The following is a 19,434-nucleotide window of genomic DNA, read 5'->3' on the forward strand; positions in this document are numbered from 1 at the left end:
CCGAAAAGGAGGGTTTGGAGTGTCCGTCAGTCCGCTCTGAAGGCTGTGGCCTGACTAGCGAGTGATTCCAGAAACAAAGTGTGGAACGTAGGGACGACGCAAGGACCGGCTTGTACAGGGTCCGAGGGACGGAAGCGCTGCGGGTCGGACAGGCTAAACCGTCACTGCCACTTTGGGGAGCGAAGGTGTGGGGCTGCCTCATTTTTGTGATTAAAAAGGGGACGGGGCTATGTATATTCATTTACCATGAAAAAACTATAATATGGTCTTTGCTTGCCATGTACACAACCTTCAGGAGAATACTCATTCTTGGACCTCCTTCAGTGTGGTTGGTTTTTTTTCCTATTACTGGTATGTGAACTTGTCATTTGTGTGAATACATTTATCCCAAGAGTCTTTCTTCTGCCACAGGCCTGCTAGACTTCAAGGTTTCACTAAGCTAAGCAAGGACTTCATTTATGCAAGACTGAGTAAGGCTGTCACATAGATCCGTGTTTAGAATGGCATGAAGTTCTTGATATAAGTAAATGTAAGATAAGTGAATCACTGTCGGAAGTCACAGTTAGAGTCTACTGGCAGATACTAATAGATACATTCATAATTACCAAAATGTTGAGAATTTTCTAGGTGAAACTTATGCTTTCAAAATGTTGTGTGTCACAATAGTAACCATAATTAGCAATTAACTTACGTTGTCCCAAGCAGTGTTGCAGATTAATTTATTTAAACCTCACTATAATCCTGTGAGGTAATTAGTTACTGTCCTTTTACAGATGAGGCAAATGGACCACAAAGTTTGATGATTTGCAGGTCATACAGCTAGTAAACTTAAAGCTAAGATTAGAAGTTAGGGGTGTCTGGGTGGCTCAGTGGGTCAAGCGTCTGCCCTCAGCTCAGGTCATGATCTCAGGGTCCTGGGATCCAGCCCGCATCGGGTTCTCTACTCAGCATGGAGCCTGCTTTCTCCCCTCTCTCTCTCTCTGCCTGCTTCTCTGCCTACTTGTGATCTCGGTGTCAAATAAATAAAATCTTAAAAAAAAAAAAAAAAAAACCACACACACAAAAAAAAAACCCAGGCCATCTGGTTCTGGAATCTGTTTCCTTAACTTCTAGAAGATAAAATAACTCCTATTTTCCTTAGGAAGTGTGGCTGACCCAAAAAAAGAAAAATTAAGACCAAAAGGTTAAGAAAAATTTGTTCTTCTAACTGCTTATGATTGGTTAGAGGTTATTTTCTATTATATGCTGAAATCTAGATTGACCATAAAACCTTTCCTATCTGGCGTTTTCTTGCAATTTGGATTATGTTCAGCAGGTGTGTCTCAACGCCATTCTCTGCAAGAATGTGTCAAGAGTTATCCCTTTTGTATGTGCTGGTATCATTGGTAGATTCCTTATCCAGGCTCTTTGGCTGGTGTTGAGTCTTAATGCTGCATTATGGGAAACAGCAAAACCCTAGGACACATTAGGAAGGAATTTTATTCTTCCTTAGATTGATGGCACATAAGTAGCAGAAAGAAAAAGGCACTGTACCTTTGGTAAGTAAAGGTATACATTTTCCATTTTCTTTATTGCACTAGAGGAGAAATTATTGGTGGAAAGACATTTATGCTCTATGAGGCCTACCTGGGCTTTTATACAGATCACATTATATGATTTGAATGCCACTGGTGGACATTCTCAAGGAAAGATGGCTTAACTACCATAACTTCCACTTGAATTTAGAATCAAAATATGCTCATTTTTTTCTGTACTATTGCCTGCCTTGGAAGTTTTAGAGGAAAGTAATATATAGAAAAATCTTTATAATAATTTCCTAGTTATATCTTATTAAATTGGATTTTATTTTCATTTGTTACATATTTATTGGGTTCTTTCCTTTGGGCAAAAACTTCATCAGTTTTAGGGATAAAAGATAAGATCCACTCCCTATCTTCAAGGAATGAAGTCTAATAATAGGTAATTACAATACAGCATTATGGAAAGTATATATTTAGAATGGGGAGTTGTTTGGGAAAGGTGGTATAGCTTGAGGTATCCACAACTTAGCAGGACCGTGGTGTGATCAATGGGTTTCAACATCTGATCTTCTAGGCTTGAAATTGGTTTATCAGATTTGGAAGTGACTGGACTCCAGGGTTTTGAGTCACACTCAATCTGCTAAGAAATTGCTTTCTAAAAACCATATACTAACATGTTAATTTATGAAAAATGTAATGATGAAGGAGGTAGAATACTAAAGCCTGCTGATCATCATTTTCTCTGTATTGAGCAAATTACAGTGAAAGCCAGAGCGAAATCATGAGAAGATTGTTTGGTAAATATAGAATGGAATCAAGAAATGAGTTTGGTGCTTTAAATGGCTAATGTTTCAGGCCTGATGCATCTCTTTTCACTTGAGTCATGTTACATTCTTCATGGGTTGGATTGTGCTAAAAATACACTGTCATTAGTCTTTCTCCTCTTTAAAGAGTTTTTTTGCTTACAAATGTCTTTGATGTAGAAATTGTTTCATTAATGGCAATACTGTCAATTCGATGTCATCCTTGGAAAGTATTTTGCTATTTTTTATTTGCTAAGACATCATGCTTATTTTACAAATTTACTTCCAGATGATTTATTTTACTGTGGTAAAATATATGCAACAGAATTTATCATTTTAACCATTTTTAGGTGTATAGTTCAGTGGCATTAAGTATATTCACACTGTTGTGCAAACATCTTTATCATCCATCTACAAACCTTTTTCATTTTTCCCCACTGAAACTGTACCCATTAAACACTAATTCTCCATTTCCTCTTCCTGCCAGCCCCTGGAAACTTATGTCTCTAACTACTCTAGGTACCCCATATAAGTGGGATCATACAATATTTGTCCTTTTGTGACTGGCTTAGCTCACATAGCATTAATGTCAAAGTTCATCCAATGTGGTAGCATGTGTCAGAAATTTTTTAAAGTGGAATAATATCCTATTGTTTGTATATATCACATTTATCCATTCATCTGTTAATGGATATGGTTGTTTCCATCTTCTAACTATTGTGAATAATGCTTCTATCAACATGGGTTGCACAAATACCTTTTGAAATCCCTGCTTTCAAAATTTCTTTTCAGTATATACCCAGAATTGGAGTTGCTGGATCATATGGTAAGTATTTAATTTTTGAGGAATTGCCACACCCAGATGATCTTATTTTTCAAGTACGTGGGGTCTATGTGTATTTTTGGCAGGGGGGAGAGAGGGTGAATCTTTTTGTTGCTCCTATATAATCTCTATGACTGTTAAGTACCATAACAGAAATATATGACTTGATAATTCATAGGAGAGATAAATTTCTGAAAGTAGATTCACTGTATCAGGTTTTCTGTAGTAGGTGGTATACTGGTATTTTCTCAGCAATGCTAGTTATGTCATCTGGCTTCTCTGTTCCTATTTAAAAAGTTTTAAAATGATGATGAATTTTTTTTTTAAGACTTTATTTATTTGATAGAGTGAGCGAGCACAAGCAGGGGAGTGGGAGAAGGAGCAGAGAGAAGAGGAAACCTGATGCGGGGCTCTATCCCAGGACCCTGGGATCATGACCTGAGCTGAAGGCATACACTTCATCAATGGAGCCACCCAGACATCCCTTATCTTCTTGATAATGCACTCAACATAGTTTTTGCAAAATCTGGACATTTTTAAAAATGTCAATAGAAATTTATAACTACAAAATTAGAACGTCAGAATATAAAATTCTATAAAATTCCTGTCATATTTTATATTTTAAAGAGTTTATTCTACAGTGTTAATGATATAATTTCTTTACTATAGTTCTTATAATTGAGAATTTATTTTTATCAATGTAATTATACAGTTAGATTTGGCCTATTTGCTAAACTTAGAATCATACAGAACTTTAGTGCTATGGACTGACTCACTTCCATAATCATTAATTGATTATCAAAGGTTTGTATGAGTCAAGAAATGGAATAAATTATAAAGCTGAACATAGAATGCAAATATATTTTTACTAAACCATGTTTTAATTATGAAATATCCGAGATTATGAAAAAGTGTCAAGAATACTATAATCAACTTCTGTGAACTCAACACTCATTTAAGAGAAATATTATCTAATACAGCTAAAGCCTTCCAGGTACTATACAACTAAGATATTCAGTATTCTAAATTGAGTTTCTAATTCTCATGTGTTCATCTGAAACAAAATGAAAAATTTTAAACCCCATATAACAAACTACCTGCTGAATAATTTTTAGGGAGCAAAATATTTAGGGAGTAAAATAAAAACCCAAGATATTTCATAACTCTTCTTTTTGACATTAGGCAAAATAAGGGAGAATGTATCTTTGCTATTCTCTTACCTACCTTCCTTCCCTGCTACTCCAAACTTCCTTCTAGATTATTTTACTTGGACCTGTCTTCCCAGGACTGAACCTATTTATATTTCCTATATCCACATGTAATACACATGTAATTGTTTTGAAAATTACTCTGTCTTGTTAGAAGCACTATGAAACCGCATTGGTCTACACTGGGCTGCTCCATTTGTCTTCTTTAGGATTAACATGAGTGCATTTTGGAATCATATTTACTGGAGACATATTAATAAAGAAGATATAGTATAGGAGAAATATACTGCATGACAATTAAGTTTCGACTTGACTAGATAATATGAATCAATAGGCTAGTATCTACCAAGATGGGGTTCCACAGGAAAAAGAAATCTTAGACTTGACTTAATAAATCTATTAAGTATATGAAGGGAGAGCCATCATTTAAAGGCACTACATGTTGAAGAGTTGAGGTTTTAGTGACTGCAACATGAATCAGTGGTATGTGGCTGTCAAAATAGCTAAAATGAGACTATATTTAAAAAAAAAAAAACCAACCAGCATCCAGAACAAGGTACCATTGTAATGACATCACATCTTTTCACCTCTTATAGTCAGCTCTAATACCATGTAATAATAAACTGCAACTCAGAGCAGAATTACCAGGACAGTAGGAGAAATCTAAAACTGTATCACATGGAAAATGGTGAAGACCGTGGTAATGTTTATTCAGTGTACTGATAACAGTTTAAAAGTTAAATGAAGAGTTACATAGAATAAGGATAAGATTTTGGCTTAATGTAAAATAAATTATAAATTCCATTACAAAATGCAACCTAAGTTTAAGTCCTCCTTTATTAGTGTTAACATAGAACTGAATGGAGGCATGATGGTTAATGAAAATTCAAGGTAAGGTAAGGGGTTGAAATTATTTATCTTCTAAGGTCTTTTCCAACTCTTAGCATCATATAACTGCATAAGGCTAATTCGTACAGATATTTAGTTAAGGAAATATTGTTATGCCTCTTAGGATCTTTATGGTTTAATAGATCATAGTGCCATAAACATAGAAAATATAGTTCTATGCTTAAGAAAAAGAGGCAGGGGGTAGCTCAAAAAGACACAGAAGCCAACTTGGAAATTATCACTGGGAACTTGGACTTCCAATGCCAAATCCGGAGAACAATCTGAACAACAAATTAGTAATGACAATGAACTATAAACCAAAAAACATCTGCAAGTCCAAAATAATATAATGATTGAATAAATAAATGTAGAAGGAATAGGGAAGTAGAAAACCACCATGGAACTCCACAATAATAACTGTTGCTGGGGAAATTCATCAATGAATCCTAGAATTAGTGGTAGTTCTGAACTCATGTATATTTAGAAACTGCCATTTTTTCCTGATTTGAAATTAGGAACAATGACAGCACAATAATTACTTTTGTTCCAAATAATAGTCACAGTCATTACAGATTTTGTTTTTAAAAGAAGTTATTTTTTTTTTACATAAAACGATACAAACTTATGAAATTGGTAAGCTACCATATTTAACACAACCATTCATCCTGGTGTTAAGACCAAAAAGCATATCCCAAATTTGATCACTTCTCACCACTTCATCAGCCATTTTCCTAGTCTGAGCTAGCTCTTGTCTGTAGTAGTTTTCCAACTATTCCTCCTGCTTCCTATTGCTTTATACTTTATTCTCAACATTAGCCAGTAACCCCTAAAAAAAAAAAAAATCAGATCCCGTTAATCTATGTAAAACTATCCAATGGCTTCATCAAGCTTAGAAGAAAATTTGCTTATTACTTTGGCCAATAGAACCCTATATCATCTGACTCTATTTCTCTGACCTCATTTGTTACTACTCTTGTCTTCTTGCTTATCACGCCTTTCTCATCCAAAAATCACCTTAGGAACATTAGGGAAGGCTTTCTGAGCTAGGCTCTCCTGACTTTCACCTGCTTAATATTTTTCCATGTCATTTATCACTACATGAAATAATATGTTTTGACTCATTTATTATCTGTTCTCCAATTTGAACGTAAGCTTGTAAGGGAAAAGATTTTGTCTGTCTTGCTCGCAAACCATAGTCACAACACCTAAAACAATACCTACACGAGACTGGGCCCTTAAGTATCTATTGAATAAATGTTTTTAAAACTTTGAAGGGTGGGTGATAAGTGGGGAAAAAAGCAGAAGGCCTGCATTAACAGAAGTAGATTTTTATCTCTGAAGTCTGTGCAAAAATGTAAGCCTTTAAAATGAAGAAAAGCAAAGGAACATTTTTAACTACCTTCACTTTACAAATTTAGTTGCTTAAAAAAAACCTTGAAAAATAAATGTGACATTGCTGACTGAATTTGGAGATTATCTGCAATAACCTTATTGAAAGAAAAGTTTTATTCAAGTATAGATTACTGGTTTAAAAATACATGGGAAAAGACAAACATACAAAAGCATTATTACACAACTGATTTCTAAACTCAGTACTTCTGAAATACAAAATAATGATCATTACCCCCCAAAAGTCAGTTTATTGAAACAAATTGATTTTTCACTTGGTCTATAACTCTTTTCACTCAGTTTTGTTTACAAATATTACCGGACTTTTCAGTTTCATCCCATATCAGACCTTTGTTTTTGACATATGTCCTTCTCAAAGCAGTATAAGTTATTTCTTGTAATTAATGCCAGCTATCGGAAGCGTCTCTAAGCCACAAGAATTCAATGTGGTTGCTGCTTTGGAAACAGTTACCACTCTGGGTTAATCTACACTAAGATTCATGTACTGAAAGGCAAAACATTAATGGGCAAAATATGGGGGCTGAGAGCAGGGGATGTAAGAAATTTTTTCTTTTTTTTTAATGCAATCCCGCTAAAGACGACTCCATTATTTACTTTGGTGCTACTGCTAGAGAAGCAGTTTCTGCCAGACCACAGGTCGGCTTAATAGCTGTCCATTTTGTCTCCTTTTCTCAACAATGGCGGTCTTTAACAATCAGATTGATCAACTAAATCAGCAGAGAGCTTTAACTTATCATATATTTTAACTGTGTGAAATAAATTATTTTCTTCACTGGATTAGCAGCCTTGTGCCTAGAAAGGCAACAAAACCCACTCTGCTCCAAAATGAGAAGGCTGACTCAGAGGCTGTTTGTAAGATGCCTGGCTGTCTTCTATCACCAGTCATGAAGGTGGACCTTCACAGTAACTTAATAAATGTAAAAACGACCTCATCCTTCAATACAGTGTCGAGCCAGCAAAACCAAAAAAGTACAATCATAAAGTAGGGATTGGCTTGTATAAAACAAGAGGGAAATATCCTTATGTAACACAAGAGGAATATATACGGTAATAAAAGTGATCTGTAATAAACTTGTAAAGAGATGATTCTGGTTTACATGTATGTCTGCTTAAACTGACTGAATGATTGGAAATTTTCTTCTCCTAACATAATGCCCACTCATTATAAGCTAAGGTGTTCTTAGTATCTTATAAATCTCTTCTTTCCTTGGATTTATCTACTATACCCTCACTTTGCAGCCATTTAACTTATACGCTGGGCCTGCCCAGCCTGCCTATAAAGCCTCTCTTTAGAAAGATACCACGTGCATTAAACAGAGGCATCTTCTAGTAAGTATCTGCCCTTCAAAAGAGCATATGAAGAACCAGCAACTGGCCCTCCAATGTAAATGCTTCTCATTTCACATTATCATGGAAACAGTGCAGTTTCCTAACCACTCCTTCCTTACAGAAAACTCAGTAGCTGTAAACATTTTTGTTCCATTCCAAAACATTTCAATACTTATTAATTCCAAAGATCCGAACACCATGAAGCTGTGGCATTTTAGGAATTAGCACAGTCAGGAGAGAAGCTGTGTTTAGGATGAAGTGAGTTGGATCATACTTTGTATAGAAACTTGCCAGAAAATATCTGCAGAAATAAAAATTAAAAACATATGTAACATGTAAAATTGGTAAAAAATTTAAAGGTAAAAAAGGCCAGTGAAACAATAAATACCTTTGGGGCCTACATTAATTTGGGATTTAAAAAGTGATTTAACGGAGGCATATACGCACATTTCACATTTCTGCCATTATATTAAATGCATTTGAAAGAATGTGTTTGTGGGGCGCCTGAGTAGCACGGTTGGTTGAGCGTCTGACATTCAGTTTTGGCTCAGGTCATGATCTCGGTGTTGGTGAGAGCAAGCCCTGCAATAGGCTCCATGTTCAGCATGGAGTCTGCTTGGGATTCTTTCTCCCTCTGCCTCTCCTGCTCACGCTCTTTCTCTCTCTCCCTCTCCAAAATAAATAAATAAATCTTAAAAGAAAATAAGGTGTTTGCTACTTAGTATCCTTTAAAGTGTAAGTCAATTTCAGGTACAGTTTTGTATTTATGTGTACGTTTCTGAAGAGAAGATCCAGATCCAAAGCATCTATCATATTTTCAAAGGTTTTGTGACGTACCAAAAGGTTAAAAACTACTGCTATAAAGTTGTAAAAATGGGGTGTTAGTACATTAGTACAATTCAGTATCTTTGAAAGAAATCAAATACTTGATCGCTCTTTTGATGTTCTCATTTCCATATTGTAGCTGTACAGGTCGACAACCAATTTAACTGGAAAACTGATAGACACTGTTGTAAAATTCCAACTGCTTTGCCGAATTGGACATATGTGCATATTCAAAGACATTCAACATCTGAGAATTTGTTTTAACAAGACTAAGCTACCTTTAGGACCATAAACCATCAAGTGAGAACTGTCTAGCTTTACCCAAGGGTACATCAGAGTGCAGACACATCATCTGGCCACTGAGAGTATCCTACTATAGATAAGATGTAAAGACTAAAATATCATACTTTACTTGATCATAACTAAGAAGTTATTCTGATATGGCTGTTCATCTAATTAGTACTATTAAGAGTATACAGGAAAGTGTATCCTAGTAGCCTAGTATCCTAGTAGCCTTTCCTCTAAGTACTGTCATTAATTTCTAATAAGGGGAAAAAAACATCTTGTATAATATGGTTAGAAAAGAACAGCTATTTTCAGGTATAACTAAAAAATCACAGAGAGCTCCATATATCATTTTCAGAATCATCTAAATTGAGGAATTCTATAATTTTCCACCTATTTCACAAACTATAATCAGAAAATACTTCTGGAGAATAAACCATACTCTTCAATCTTGAGTCTAAACCCTTTCTTCCACATTTCATATACCTGAAGACTGTTTTTATACTCCCTTCACTGAACAAAATAGCATACCACTTGCATTTAGTAAGCATATCTGATTTCCTACAATCATTATGGGTTTAATGTATAACCTGATATGTTGGAAATAGTTTATCTTCTTGGAATGGTTTTTCTCATACTGTAGCACATGTCCCCCTTTAGGTCTTTTAATAAAGACTAACTTTGTGTGTAAATGATAGGAAAATTACTTGGTTCTTACAAAAACTTAGACAACCCTCCAAAGGGATACAAAACCAAGGTGGGAATTATTTAACTGCAAGATGCCAGATTTCCATTTGCCAATTTCCAGTTACCAAAGGGTATACTGGGAAGAGACCTATATTGAAGTTTAGGATTTTATCTGGGCTCTGAACTCTAACTAGCTGTAAGACTGAAATAAGGTAACGCATTTGAGCCTATTTCTTTATCTAAAAATCTGGGATAACATTGCATGCCCCACCTACCTGACAAATGATGATCAAATAAGAAAATATGAAAGCACTCTGAAAAGTATCAATTTATATAGATGGTTTTAATGTTGTTTCTTCAGTTATATAAGGAATTTAATCACAGAATATTTGAAATCATACCTGTGGGTCAAAAATACATTTTTAGAAATATGGATGTTGTACACAGGTACATCTTAGTTGACTATTTTGTGATCGCTCTTAGTGAAAATTCAGTAGAAATGTCAGGCTTTTTACATTAATTATAATGCAATCCTCAACATTTTATAGATGAGGAAACTGAGGCTTTCAAAGAAATAGCCAAAAGTCATGCAGCTAGTAAGCAGTAGAGCTAAAATCCAAATTTAGGGTTGTTTGTATAACTATTATTCCTGTTACTGCACTTATCTTTATTATATCATATAAATCATTTATCTTTTGATGTTAATTTTATAGGGGGCTGGAACAAAAACTAAAAATTTCTTCAAAGTGCTATCAATGTAAGAAAAAAGAAATCTATCACTTTATGATCAATTTATTCTTCTCATTCGAAAGAGCCTTCCTTTTTCTGCTCATCTATCTAAAATCCTAGTTTAAGGAATCCTAAAGGCTCCAAGAAATCTTTCCAGTTATTCCAGACTGCACTGATTTTATCATGGATGCATTACATTACTATATATAAGCTATAAGGTACCCAGTGTTGGACTAAGATATATGTAAAATGTCCATTATACGTATGCAACTATACTGAGTGTGGGATTCAAAGCAATCTATGCACTGACAAATTCTTTGCACAAACAAATCATTGACAATTACAGATAATACAAAGTGGCATAAATAAGGGATATGTAGTAACTACTAAAGCTCAAAACAGACCATTATTACTTAAGGATGGGTGCTAAGGAAAAGACCTTATTGAGGAGGTAGGATCTAAATCCTCTAAGAATGATAAATTAAGAAAGGAGAAGGTATCTGGGGTAGAAGAAATGATTTGAACAAAGGCACAGAAATAGGACTACCTATGAAGTATTCAAGAAATGCTGGCTAGAAAAGCTTTACCAGATGGGAGGTGGATGGGGGTAAAATATTCACATAGAAGGAAAATGAGGTAGGAACCACTCTGTGAAAGGCCCTGAGTATCAGGGCAAAGGAGGTAACTTAAGGTTAAATGCTTTACAGATAGATATTATCTCATTTATTTCTTATGGCATCAAACTGAGCTATGTACTAGTGGTCAGAATTTCATTTATGAACAAACCAAGCAGGGTGAGTGATAAACACAGGATTCGACCGAGATCTGTTCTATGATGAAAGCCTAACTTCTCTTGTCTATAAACTATACAGCAGTCTCTCCCAAGGAGTTTGAACATCTAAATTGGGGGCAGGGCCGGGGGCGGGGGGAGGTGGTCAATGAAATTCATCTGAAATCATCCAAATCCTTCTTTAGGGAGATAGGGAATAAGATGATATATTTAGCTTTCTTGTAAGTAACTTAAGGCTATGAGCTAGGATATATTTGACTTGTATAACCCAGAATGTCTAAACATACTAATTGGCACACTATGTTGTCTCTGTGTATTACTGACTGAGGTAAAAATAGTTCATTACCAGCTGTTAAAAATTTTGCCTGTATTTTATGCTCTGTGGTAGGTATTTATTGGTAGATGTTTCAACAAATATTGTTTCTAATTGAAATTCAACCTACTAAAAGGACAGCTCCCTCTTACCCAATCTTCTTCATACCTAAGAAATTTCCACCACTTACAGAATTATTGGAGAAATTGTGAAAAACTTCCGTGAAGATGTAAACTGTACTCCATAGTCCAGTTGTTCCCAATGAGTTAGGAGCCTTGCTTTACCCTGGTCAGGAGTTTCAAAAGGTGTTCCTTTTACTGCATGCAAAAATACATACATGCCCTGGAAAACAAGCAAGAGGATATATAATCAATACCAAATATAAAATGTACTTGTCAGTAAGCATTAAGATAGTTTCAGAGGGCTTATGACAGTATGGGTGATTCAACTTAACAGCTCAAATTTTAAGCTTTCATAATATTTGTGAAAGGCTGTGGCCAGTTTCTTCAAAGCAAAATAAAACTTCCAGAGGCATGTAAATATTATTTGGTGAAAACCAATAAAAGATCAACTGAAACTAACCTGTTTTCATCTTCTATTAAACTGAAAATACACACACACACAAAATCAGGATAACTTTACATCATCACATTTAGATTTTCTAATACCTTTCCTATTGGGAAACAGGATTATCTTTCTTTCTTTCTTTTTTCTTTTTTTTTTTTTAAGATTTTATTTATTTGACAGAGAGACAGAGCCAGAGAGCACAAGCAGGGGGAGTGGCAGAGAAGGCAGCAGCTTAACGAACTGAGCCACCCAGACTCAGGAAACAGGAGTATCTTATCCCTGAAGTATAGGAATGTTTAGGGTCATATTAAAAAATCTGATGATACTTACAAAATTATAAAAACATATAAATTCGTAAATAATAATAAAATTTCTGCATTGGGGAAAATGGTTTTGAAAATATTAAGACTGTCTTTGTCTCAATGGTCCTTTTCTAACACAACAAAGATGGTTATATAGTAGATATAATGTTCAACTCAATTTGGTTTTAAAATCACCACTGTGCCCCAATAGTGTTTCTTTTGAAGTTAATTTTTAAAAAGATTTATTTATTGATTTAAAGGGTGGGGCAGAAGGAGAGGGAGAAAAGCCAGATGCGGGGCTCAATCTCAGGATGCCAAAATCATGACCTGAGCCAAAATCAAGAGTCAGATGCTTAATCAACTAAGCCACAGAGGTGGCACTAAAGTTAGCTTTTTTGAAAGTAAAAAACATTACTAAAATCCATTCTGTCTGGGGATTTGTTTGAACATCTAATTTTGCCATTAGGAAAAAAACTAATATATGCTAGATTTTGTATCCTTGATTTTATGATTCTCTTTAGATCATTGGTAGTACTTCATTGCAGGATGGATCACTGAGGCACCAGTAACAGAATATTCTTGCCTAAATATTATCATCAGTTTTCCTCTTAGAAGTCACAATGAGGTGTCCTTTTTGCTTCTTCAACTTTTAATAAATATATGGAAAAAAAAGAAAAATTAGTGGTTTGAAATTTTATATTATTAACTAGGTTAAGAGAGCCATTCTTTTCAAAGCTGAATCTACTTTCTAGTTATTCCATCAGGCATTTCAAAAGTTGTTTAGCTACAATAACACCTAAGCTATACAGAAACACACTCTTGTTCTATTGGATTTAAATCAAAAAGCATTTAATAAATGGCTTATATGTTCATGACACATGACATGTATGCACATATGAAACTGAGTAAGAAACGTCCACAGCCTTGAAAAAAATGCAATCTTCTATGAGACGGTAAGAAAAAAGACATCCATAAGCAACTAGAATGTAGGGCAGAAACCGCTACCAAAGGTACAGTCAGAGTATATGGCCAATGCGGAGGAGGGAAAGGTTCTTTGCTGCTGAGGCAAAAGCTATGATGCTACCTTGTCAACTCTCTCATTCTTGAAGGTTCAGCTCAAGCGACAACTCCTTAGTGAAGCCTCCCTCATTAGTAATAGCTTATGTGCTTGTATAGAATTTTATTAAAAATATTTTTATTTCTAGCACAATGTATTTTGTTAGAATTGTTTACATGTTAGTTCTCCCATTAGCCTGAACACCTCAGGAACAAAGGTTGGTATACAGCAAGTACTAGATACTAAGCCAAGATGACACTAAGCTAAGGAATGTTTATTCTGTAAGCACAAGGAAACCATTCTCACATGGGTTTTATAGGAGACAATTAAACAGAAATTGTCTGTTAAATTCTGAGGAGTATAGGACCCAAAATGTTAAGAATCTCTACTCTAACCCATGCATGTATTAGAAACATCAAAGAGAAAAACAATCCTCTCATTATTTCCTTCAAATTACATGTATCACTAGTGTTTAGAATATTCAAACAGAATATCTTATATAGGGGCGCCTGGGTGGCTCAGTGGGTTAAAGCCTCTGCCTTCAGCTCAGGTCATGATCCCATGGTCCTGGGATCGAGCCCCACATCAGGCTCTCTGCTCCATGGGGAGCCTGCTTCCTCCTCTTTCTCTGCCTGCCTCTCTACCTGCTTGTGATCTCTGCCTGTCAAATAAATAAATTAAAAAAAAAAAAGAATATCTTATATATCCTTTTCAGTTAAAAAGAATAAAATCTTATCTGACCACACATCTTCTATCCCATTATTTTTAATAGTTATTCCATAAAATTTAGTGATGGAAAATTTATACCTAATCAAAAAAATTGGGGAAAATATGTAGCTCATGGTTAGCCGTTAATATTTACTGTCTCAAAATGCAGAACATTTTCATTCATTTAAAAAGCTAGGCTGAGAATTCTGTGAAATATTAATACCTCTAAAAGTGAACTACAGCACTGTAAAAATGAATAAAAACAATCAATGTTGGCTTCTACTGTATGGTTCAGAAAGTTAAAGGCAGTATTTTTTCTACCCATGGATAACAAGTAGGTCTACTTTCCCATTTAAAAGGGCTCAGGACTATTTAATATTTTATTGATTTAATGTACTCTGTCTTCAAAGGAAACTTAAATCTGGAGTCATGTTAACTGCTACATCAATGGCTGGTAGTTAGGTTTTTAGTGTGGTGAACTAATAAACCAAAAGTTTGCTTTCCAACAAGTTGTCAATTACCTATGCTTTGTTCAGAGACATATACTGTGTTTCAAAATACTGTGTCTCAGTCAACCAACTTGAAAACATCTGGGCAAGGGGAGAGGGTGACTTCTAAAGTATATTTAATACATGTGCCACTGGAGAAGGGAAAATTATATGAGAACACAGACTAATTCAGCAAGCAGTTACAAAGGTCTTTAGGATATGGGAAATAAGGAGACAGATTCCTAATTATAAAACTATGATAAATACACTTAAAAGAATGCAGCATGGAGTTCTGTAGCTTCCTGGAGAAGGAGATATTCGAGTAGTTTTCCTGGACAAGTAGGAATCTGCTCAGCAGAGGAGGGTGGAGGGAGGGTATTAAAATAGTGGGAAAAGAGCCTAAGCCAAAATAAAAGGTGATAATTTTCATTATTGTTAGAGCAATACTCATGTTTGGAGATGCACTGAGATAAGGTTGAGTGCTTTTCTTGACTCTGTACTGTTATCAACTGGTCTTGTATGATTCAGGATATGTATGACAAGGATAAACTGATTCATAAAAGGACTCAGAGCATGACTTGAACATATATGCATTTTAAAATAACTCTCTGCCAAGTTGGAATGGAGGACAGTAGAGGAACATCAAGGAAACCATTTAATCTACTGGAATAATCCACCTGAGAAAAAAATAAGGACACAAATTATAGCAATGCCAGTGGGGATCAAATTGAGACAGTAAAGCAGTAAAACAGGGCTCTGACTAAATGGATATGGAAAGCAGAGAAAAAGGAGTTAATCTAAAATAGAGTGACCACGTATCTTAGATAGCATGAATGGTCCTGATTTACACCTATTTTCTTGGAATAGTTTTTACTAGTGCTCCCTTTTACTCTCAAAACAGTCTCAATTTGGATAATTCTTTACATGAATCACTTTACCTTTGACATTCAGCTATCTGGCTTGACTTACGGGACAGACAGTGGTGCCTTTAGATTAGATCAGGAACAAAGCCAGAGGAACAGGTTGTGAGTGGTAAGGGAGAGACCAGGAATGAGTTCAATTTATAATTGTTTGGCTTAAGGTACAAGGTGATCTGGCAATATAGATGAAGTAATTTTTATTTATTTATTTATTTATTTATTTATTTTGGATGAAGTAATCTTGATAGAATACACAGAATAAAAAGAGATGAAGAACTGAACCTTAGGGGCAGAAATATTTAGGAGAGGAAAACAGAAGGAAGAATTTACAAGAAAGAGAAAAGGGAAAATGAGAAATATATCTAGGAAAAAGTGATCCCATGAAAGCCAAAGAAAAGGAATTCTAGTAACGGATATAACTCCTGTAAAATATTTCAGAGAAGTCACTACTTAAAAATAGTCCTACCAAAGTCCATCACATAAAATGGACTAAATGACATTTATTTATTTTTATCACCACATTATCCTTGTTCTCCTCCAATCAAATTCAAATACTCTTCAGAAGATAGGAACTAAATAATATTAATTTAAAAAAGAACTATTTCTCCTATATTTTCCTGCCTTAATATTCCATGTTCCTCATTTTCTGGATATCTTTAAAAATATAATTAATCTGGAGTCAATTATAAGTCTCAACTAATGGATTTCTCCTCTTTCATTCTGCCTTCTTAGACTGTTAAAGATAAGAGAGGTCACTATCAGGTTTTTAAAATTTTTTTTAAACAATTTCCAGGGCTGCAAAATCTGGTCAGTAGAATCAACTGAACCTTTGTGGGATAAGTGCAGAGCTATCCTATAATACAGAAGAACCACAGTCAACATGAAAAAGGTAAGGCACCATAAGATCCTCAATCACTTAAGATATACCTAAGCTCAAAATTTCTATACTGAAGGAGAGTATATGTATACAGTTTAGAAAGGATTGAAGTTTAACAAGGATTGAAATCAAAGATGGTTATTAGTCTCCAGTTAATCAAAAACCATAATTACTTCTGAAGCATTCTTGTTAGTCAATATATTATAACAGCCTGAATTAGTGTCTTGTAATTTTTGCTAAAATGACCTACTATTTTCTAGATTCCATAAAACCATAAGGAAGAAAAAAAAGGTCTTACTTAGAAAAAGGGCCCAATGTTTAAATATAAAGTATTATAGAAAAAAATATAATCCTATTCCAGGTTAGAATTCTTCAAAATTGTCACATATATTAAAAAAAATCACTGAACTGTACACTTCTAAGTCAGCAAATTTTATATTCTATACTATATAATTATGATTAAATCTCAATAAAACTATTAAACTAAGTCATGTGTTTTTCTTCTTTATAGCATAAAGCTTTAAACTTTTTAAAAAATTGTTTAAATACACATAAAATGTAGCATCGTAATCACTTTTAAGTGTACAGTTCAGTGGTATTAAGTGCATTCACACTGATACGCAACCATCACCACCATCCATCTCTAGAACTCTTTTCATCTTACAAAATTGAAACTATACTCATTAAACAGCAACTCCCTTTTTCTTCTTCCCTCAGTCCCTGACAAATACTAAACCTTAGGTTTTTAGGTGCTTTGTATAAAGTGAAATTCTTACCAGATTATGTATAACATTTGTTAAGGTCCAAGCAACAGGAACACTGAAGAAGGGAATACTGAGTAGGACAATATGAAGCAAGCCAACTCCTAACGCGTATGTCAGCCACATACCCCGGCTGTTCATTACACGGGTATTTGGATTCACCTCACTGTGGGCAACTCCAACATTCATGTTTGCTCTGCAGGAAAGAAATGAAATGAATCGACAATGATATAACTGGACACCTAAACAGTCTTCATTCTGGCATGATAAAGTAAGTGTCACTGGGATCATTTTTCTCTAGTTTCTAGTTTCTCTATAATAGAGCATTATTTAGCCATAAAAAGGAATGAAAACTTGTCATTTGCAACAACATGGATGGACCTAGAGGATATAAGGCTAAATGAGGTAAGTTATAGAAAGACAAATACCATATATTTCACTTATATATGGAATTTAAGAATCAAAACAAACAAAAAGACCAAAAAACCCCGCTCTTAAATACAGAGAACAAACTGGGGGTGGTTGCCAGAGGGGAGGTTGGTGAGAGGGGATGGGTGAAGTAAATAACGGGGACTGAGACTACGTTTATCTCGATGAGCACTGAGAAACGTACAGAGTTGTTAAATCATTATATCGCACACCTGATACTAATATAACAGTTTGTTAATTATAACTGAATTAAAGACAAAAAAAGGCAAAGTGGATCCAGCCAGTCATATTCTGAGTAGCCAGACTCTTGTACCTAATGTAACGTCAGGATCAAATCACTGCTTTTTAAATACTGACCCTGGGAGAGCTCACGGCGGTGAGAAACCTACGTGGTCAAGGGCTAAGGTTGGTTTCTCAGTCTCACGATACAGGGGAGTTAAAACAATGAGTCTTTCCTCCTTTAACTCCTCAACTCCCCTAAAATTTTAGTTCTTTGGTTTTTCTAAGCTTCTCCTTTCACTGCATTCGAGATGACCACCACAGGAAGACGGGATATTAGTTCCCAGGGACGGTAATGCCGACGCTGCCTCGGTTCTCAGCCTCCCCCGAAGGAAACACAGCGGCCCTGAAGAACGTCCACCGTCCCGGGGGACGCTCGCCCGCGAGGCTGCAGGGCGGCAGGTGACAGCGCGCCCGGAGCAGGTCAGAGAAGCCCACGACCGCTTTCTCCCACGAGCTGGCACCGCAGGAGGGCTTTCTCACAACGCCATCCGACAAGCGTTTCCGGAACGAAAGGCCGCACTCGCCCTGCAAAAGCCCACGGAGCGTCACGGCTCCGCGAGGGCAGCGGGACACGCCGGCGACGCGCCGGGGGCTCGAGGTGCCGCGCGTCCGCGGATCAAAGGCGCGTTTCGCCGCGTCCCCCATCTTCCCAAGCTGCAGGCCGTACTCAGAGGAGCCGCAGCACACTCTGCCCACCTTCCACGGTTGGAAAGAAAACACCAAAGCTCCAGCGAGGCTGAACATTTTCGTCTGAGCTGGGAGGCAAAGCCGGGGGTGCGCCCCACCCCAGGGCAGAAAGCCTTCCCGCGCGTCCGCCGCGCTCCTTGAGGGCTTCCGACTGTGAGGAGCCACTTGGCTCTGCCCACGCCGGTGTCTCGAGGGCGGCGACGGCCCTCCTGGGGACTTGCTCGCCCGCCGGAAAGCCGCGGCAGCGCCTACCGACGGCTGGAGCGCTCGGCCCGCTGAAGCTCCGCGACAGCCGCGGCGGCTCCCCACGCACGCCTCCCCGACTCGCCCCTTCCTTCTCGGAGCCGCCCCTCCCACAGGACCACGGCGAGCGACGAGGTCTTGGGGACAAGCCTCGGAGGCCATTTGGTCCGCACCCGCCGACCGCGAGCCGCCGACGCAGCCGCAGTCCACCTTCCCCCTCCAGCCTCCCCTGCCCAACAGCGCCCTACCGCCGCGGACAGCAGCACAGCTCCCACGGCCTCCCGTGCCCACTCACCCCACGCCTCAGTCCCGGCGGCCGGCTCGGAACCCAGTCAGCTCCGGGGCGACGGCTGCTCCTCAGGCCCGCGCGCCTGCGATCGGCTCGGAGCGGCGCGGCGCAGCTCAGCTTGCGGAAGCGTCCGGAGCGGAACGCGCCGCCAGGGGATTGGCTGCGGGCCGCGTCCATCTCACGCCGCTTGGGCGGGGCGGGACTAAGAGCTGCG

General features: G+C 37.0%; 1 protein-coding gene across 1 annotated transcript; it reads right to left on the reverse strand.

The window, feature by feature from the left end:
- Positions 1–6,838: 6,838 nt before the first annotated feature.
- LOC111143856 (ORMDL sphingolipid biosynthesis regulator 1) lies at positions 6,839–19,315 on the reverse strand. Its single transcript, XM_022497864.1, has 4 exons — positions 19,227–19,315; positions 17,306–17,486; positions 11,801–11,952; positions 6,839–8,282 (listed from the first exon to the last, which is right to left on the reverse strand). The coding sequence occupies exons 2-4, from the start codon at positions 17,477–17,479 to the stop codon at positions 8,147–8,149; spliced, it is 462 nt and encodes a 153-aa protein (XP_022353572.1). The 5' UTR covers positions 17,480–17,486; positions 19,227–19,315; the 3' UTR covers positions 6,839–8,146.
- Positions 19,316–19,434: the final 119 nt, after the last annotated feature.

Source organism: Enhydra lutris, unplaced genomic scaffold (genome assembly GCF_002288905.1).
Source record: "Enhydra lutris kenyoni isolate GAN:26980312 unplaced genomic scaffold, ASM228890v2 scaffoldscaffold1, whole genome shotgun sequence".
Taxonomy (NCBI): Eukaryota; Metazoa; Chordata; class Mammalia; order Carnivora; family Mustelidae; genus Enhydra; species Enhydra lutris.

Bases quoted from the DNA above. Each gene is read 5' to 3' on its own strand.
- LOC111143856 (XM_022497864.1), bottom strand. From the start codon at position 17,479: ATGAATGTTGGAGTTGCCCACAGTGAGGTGAATCCAAATACCCGTGTA. The intron at 11,953-17,305 runs GTAAGAATTTCA...CTTGTTTTCCAG, and splicing joins CAAATGTTATACATAATCTG to GGCATGTATGTATTTTTGCA. The intron at 8,283-11,800 runs GTAAGTGGTGGA...TTATTTCTGCAG, and splicing joins ACAATTTCTCCAATAATTCT to ATATTTTCTGGCAAGTTTCT.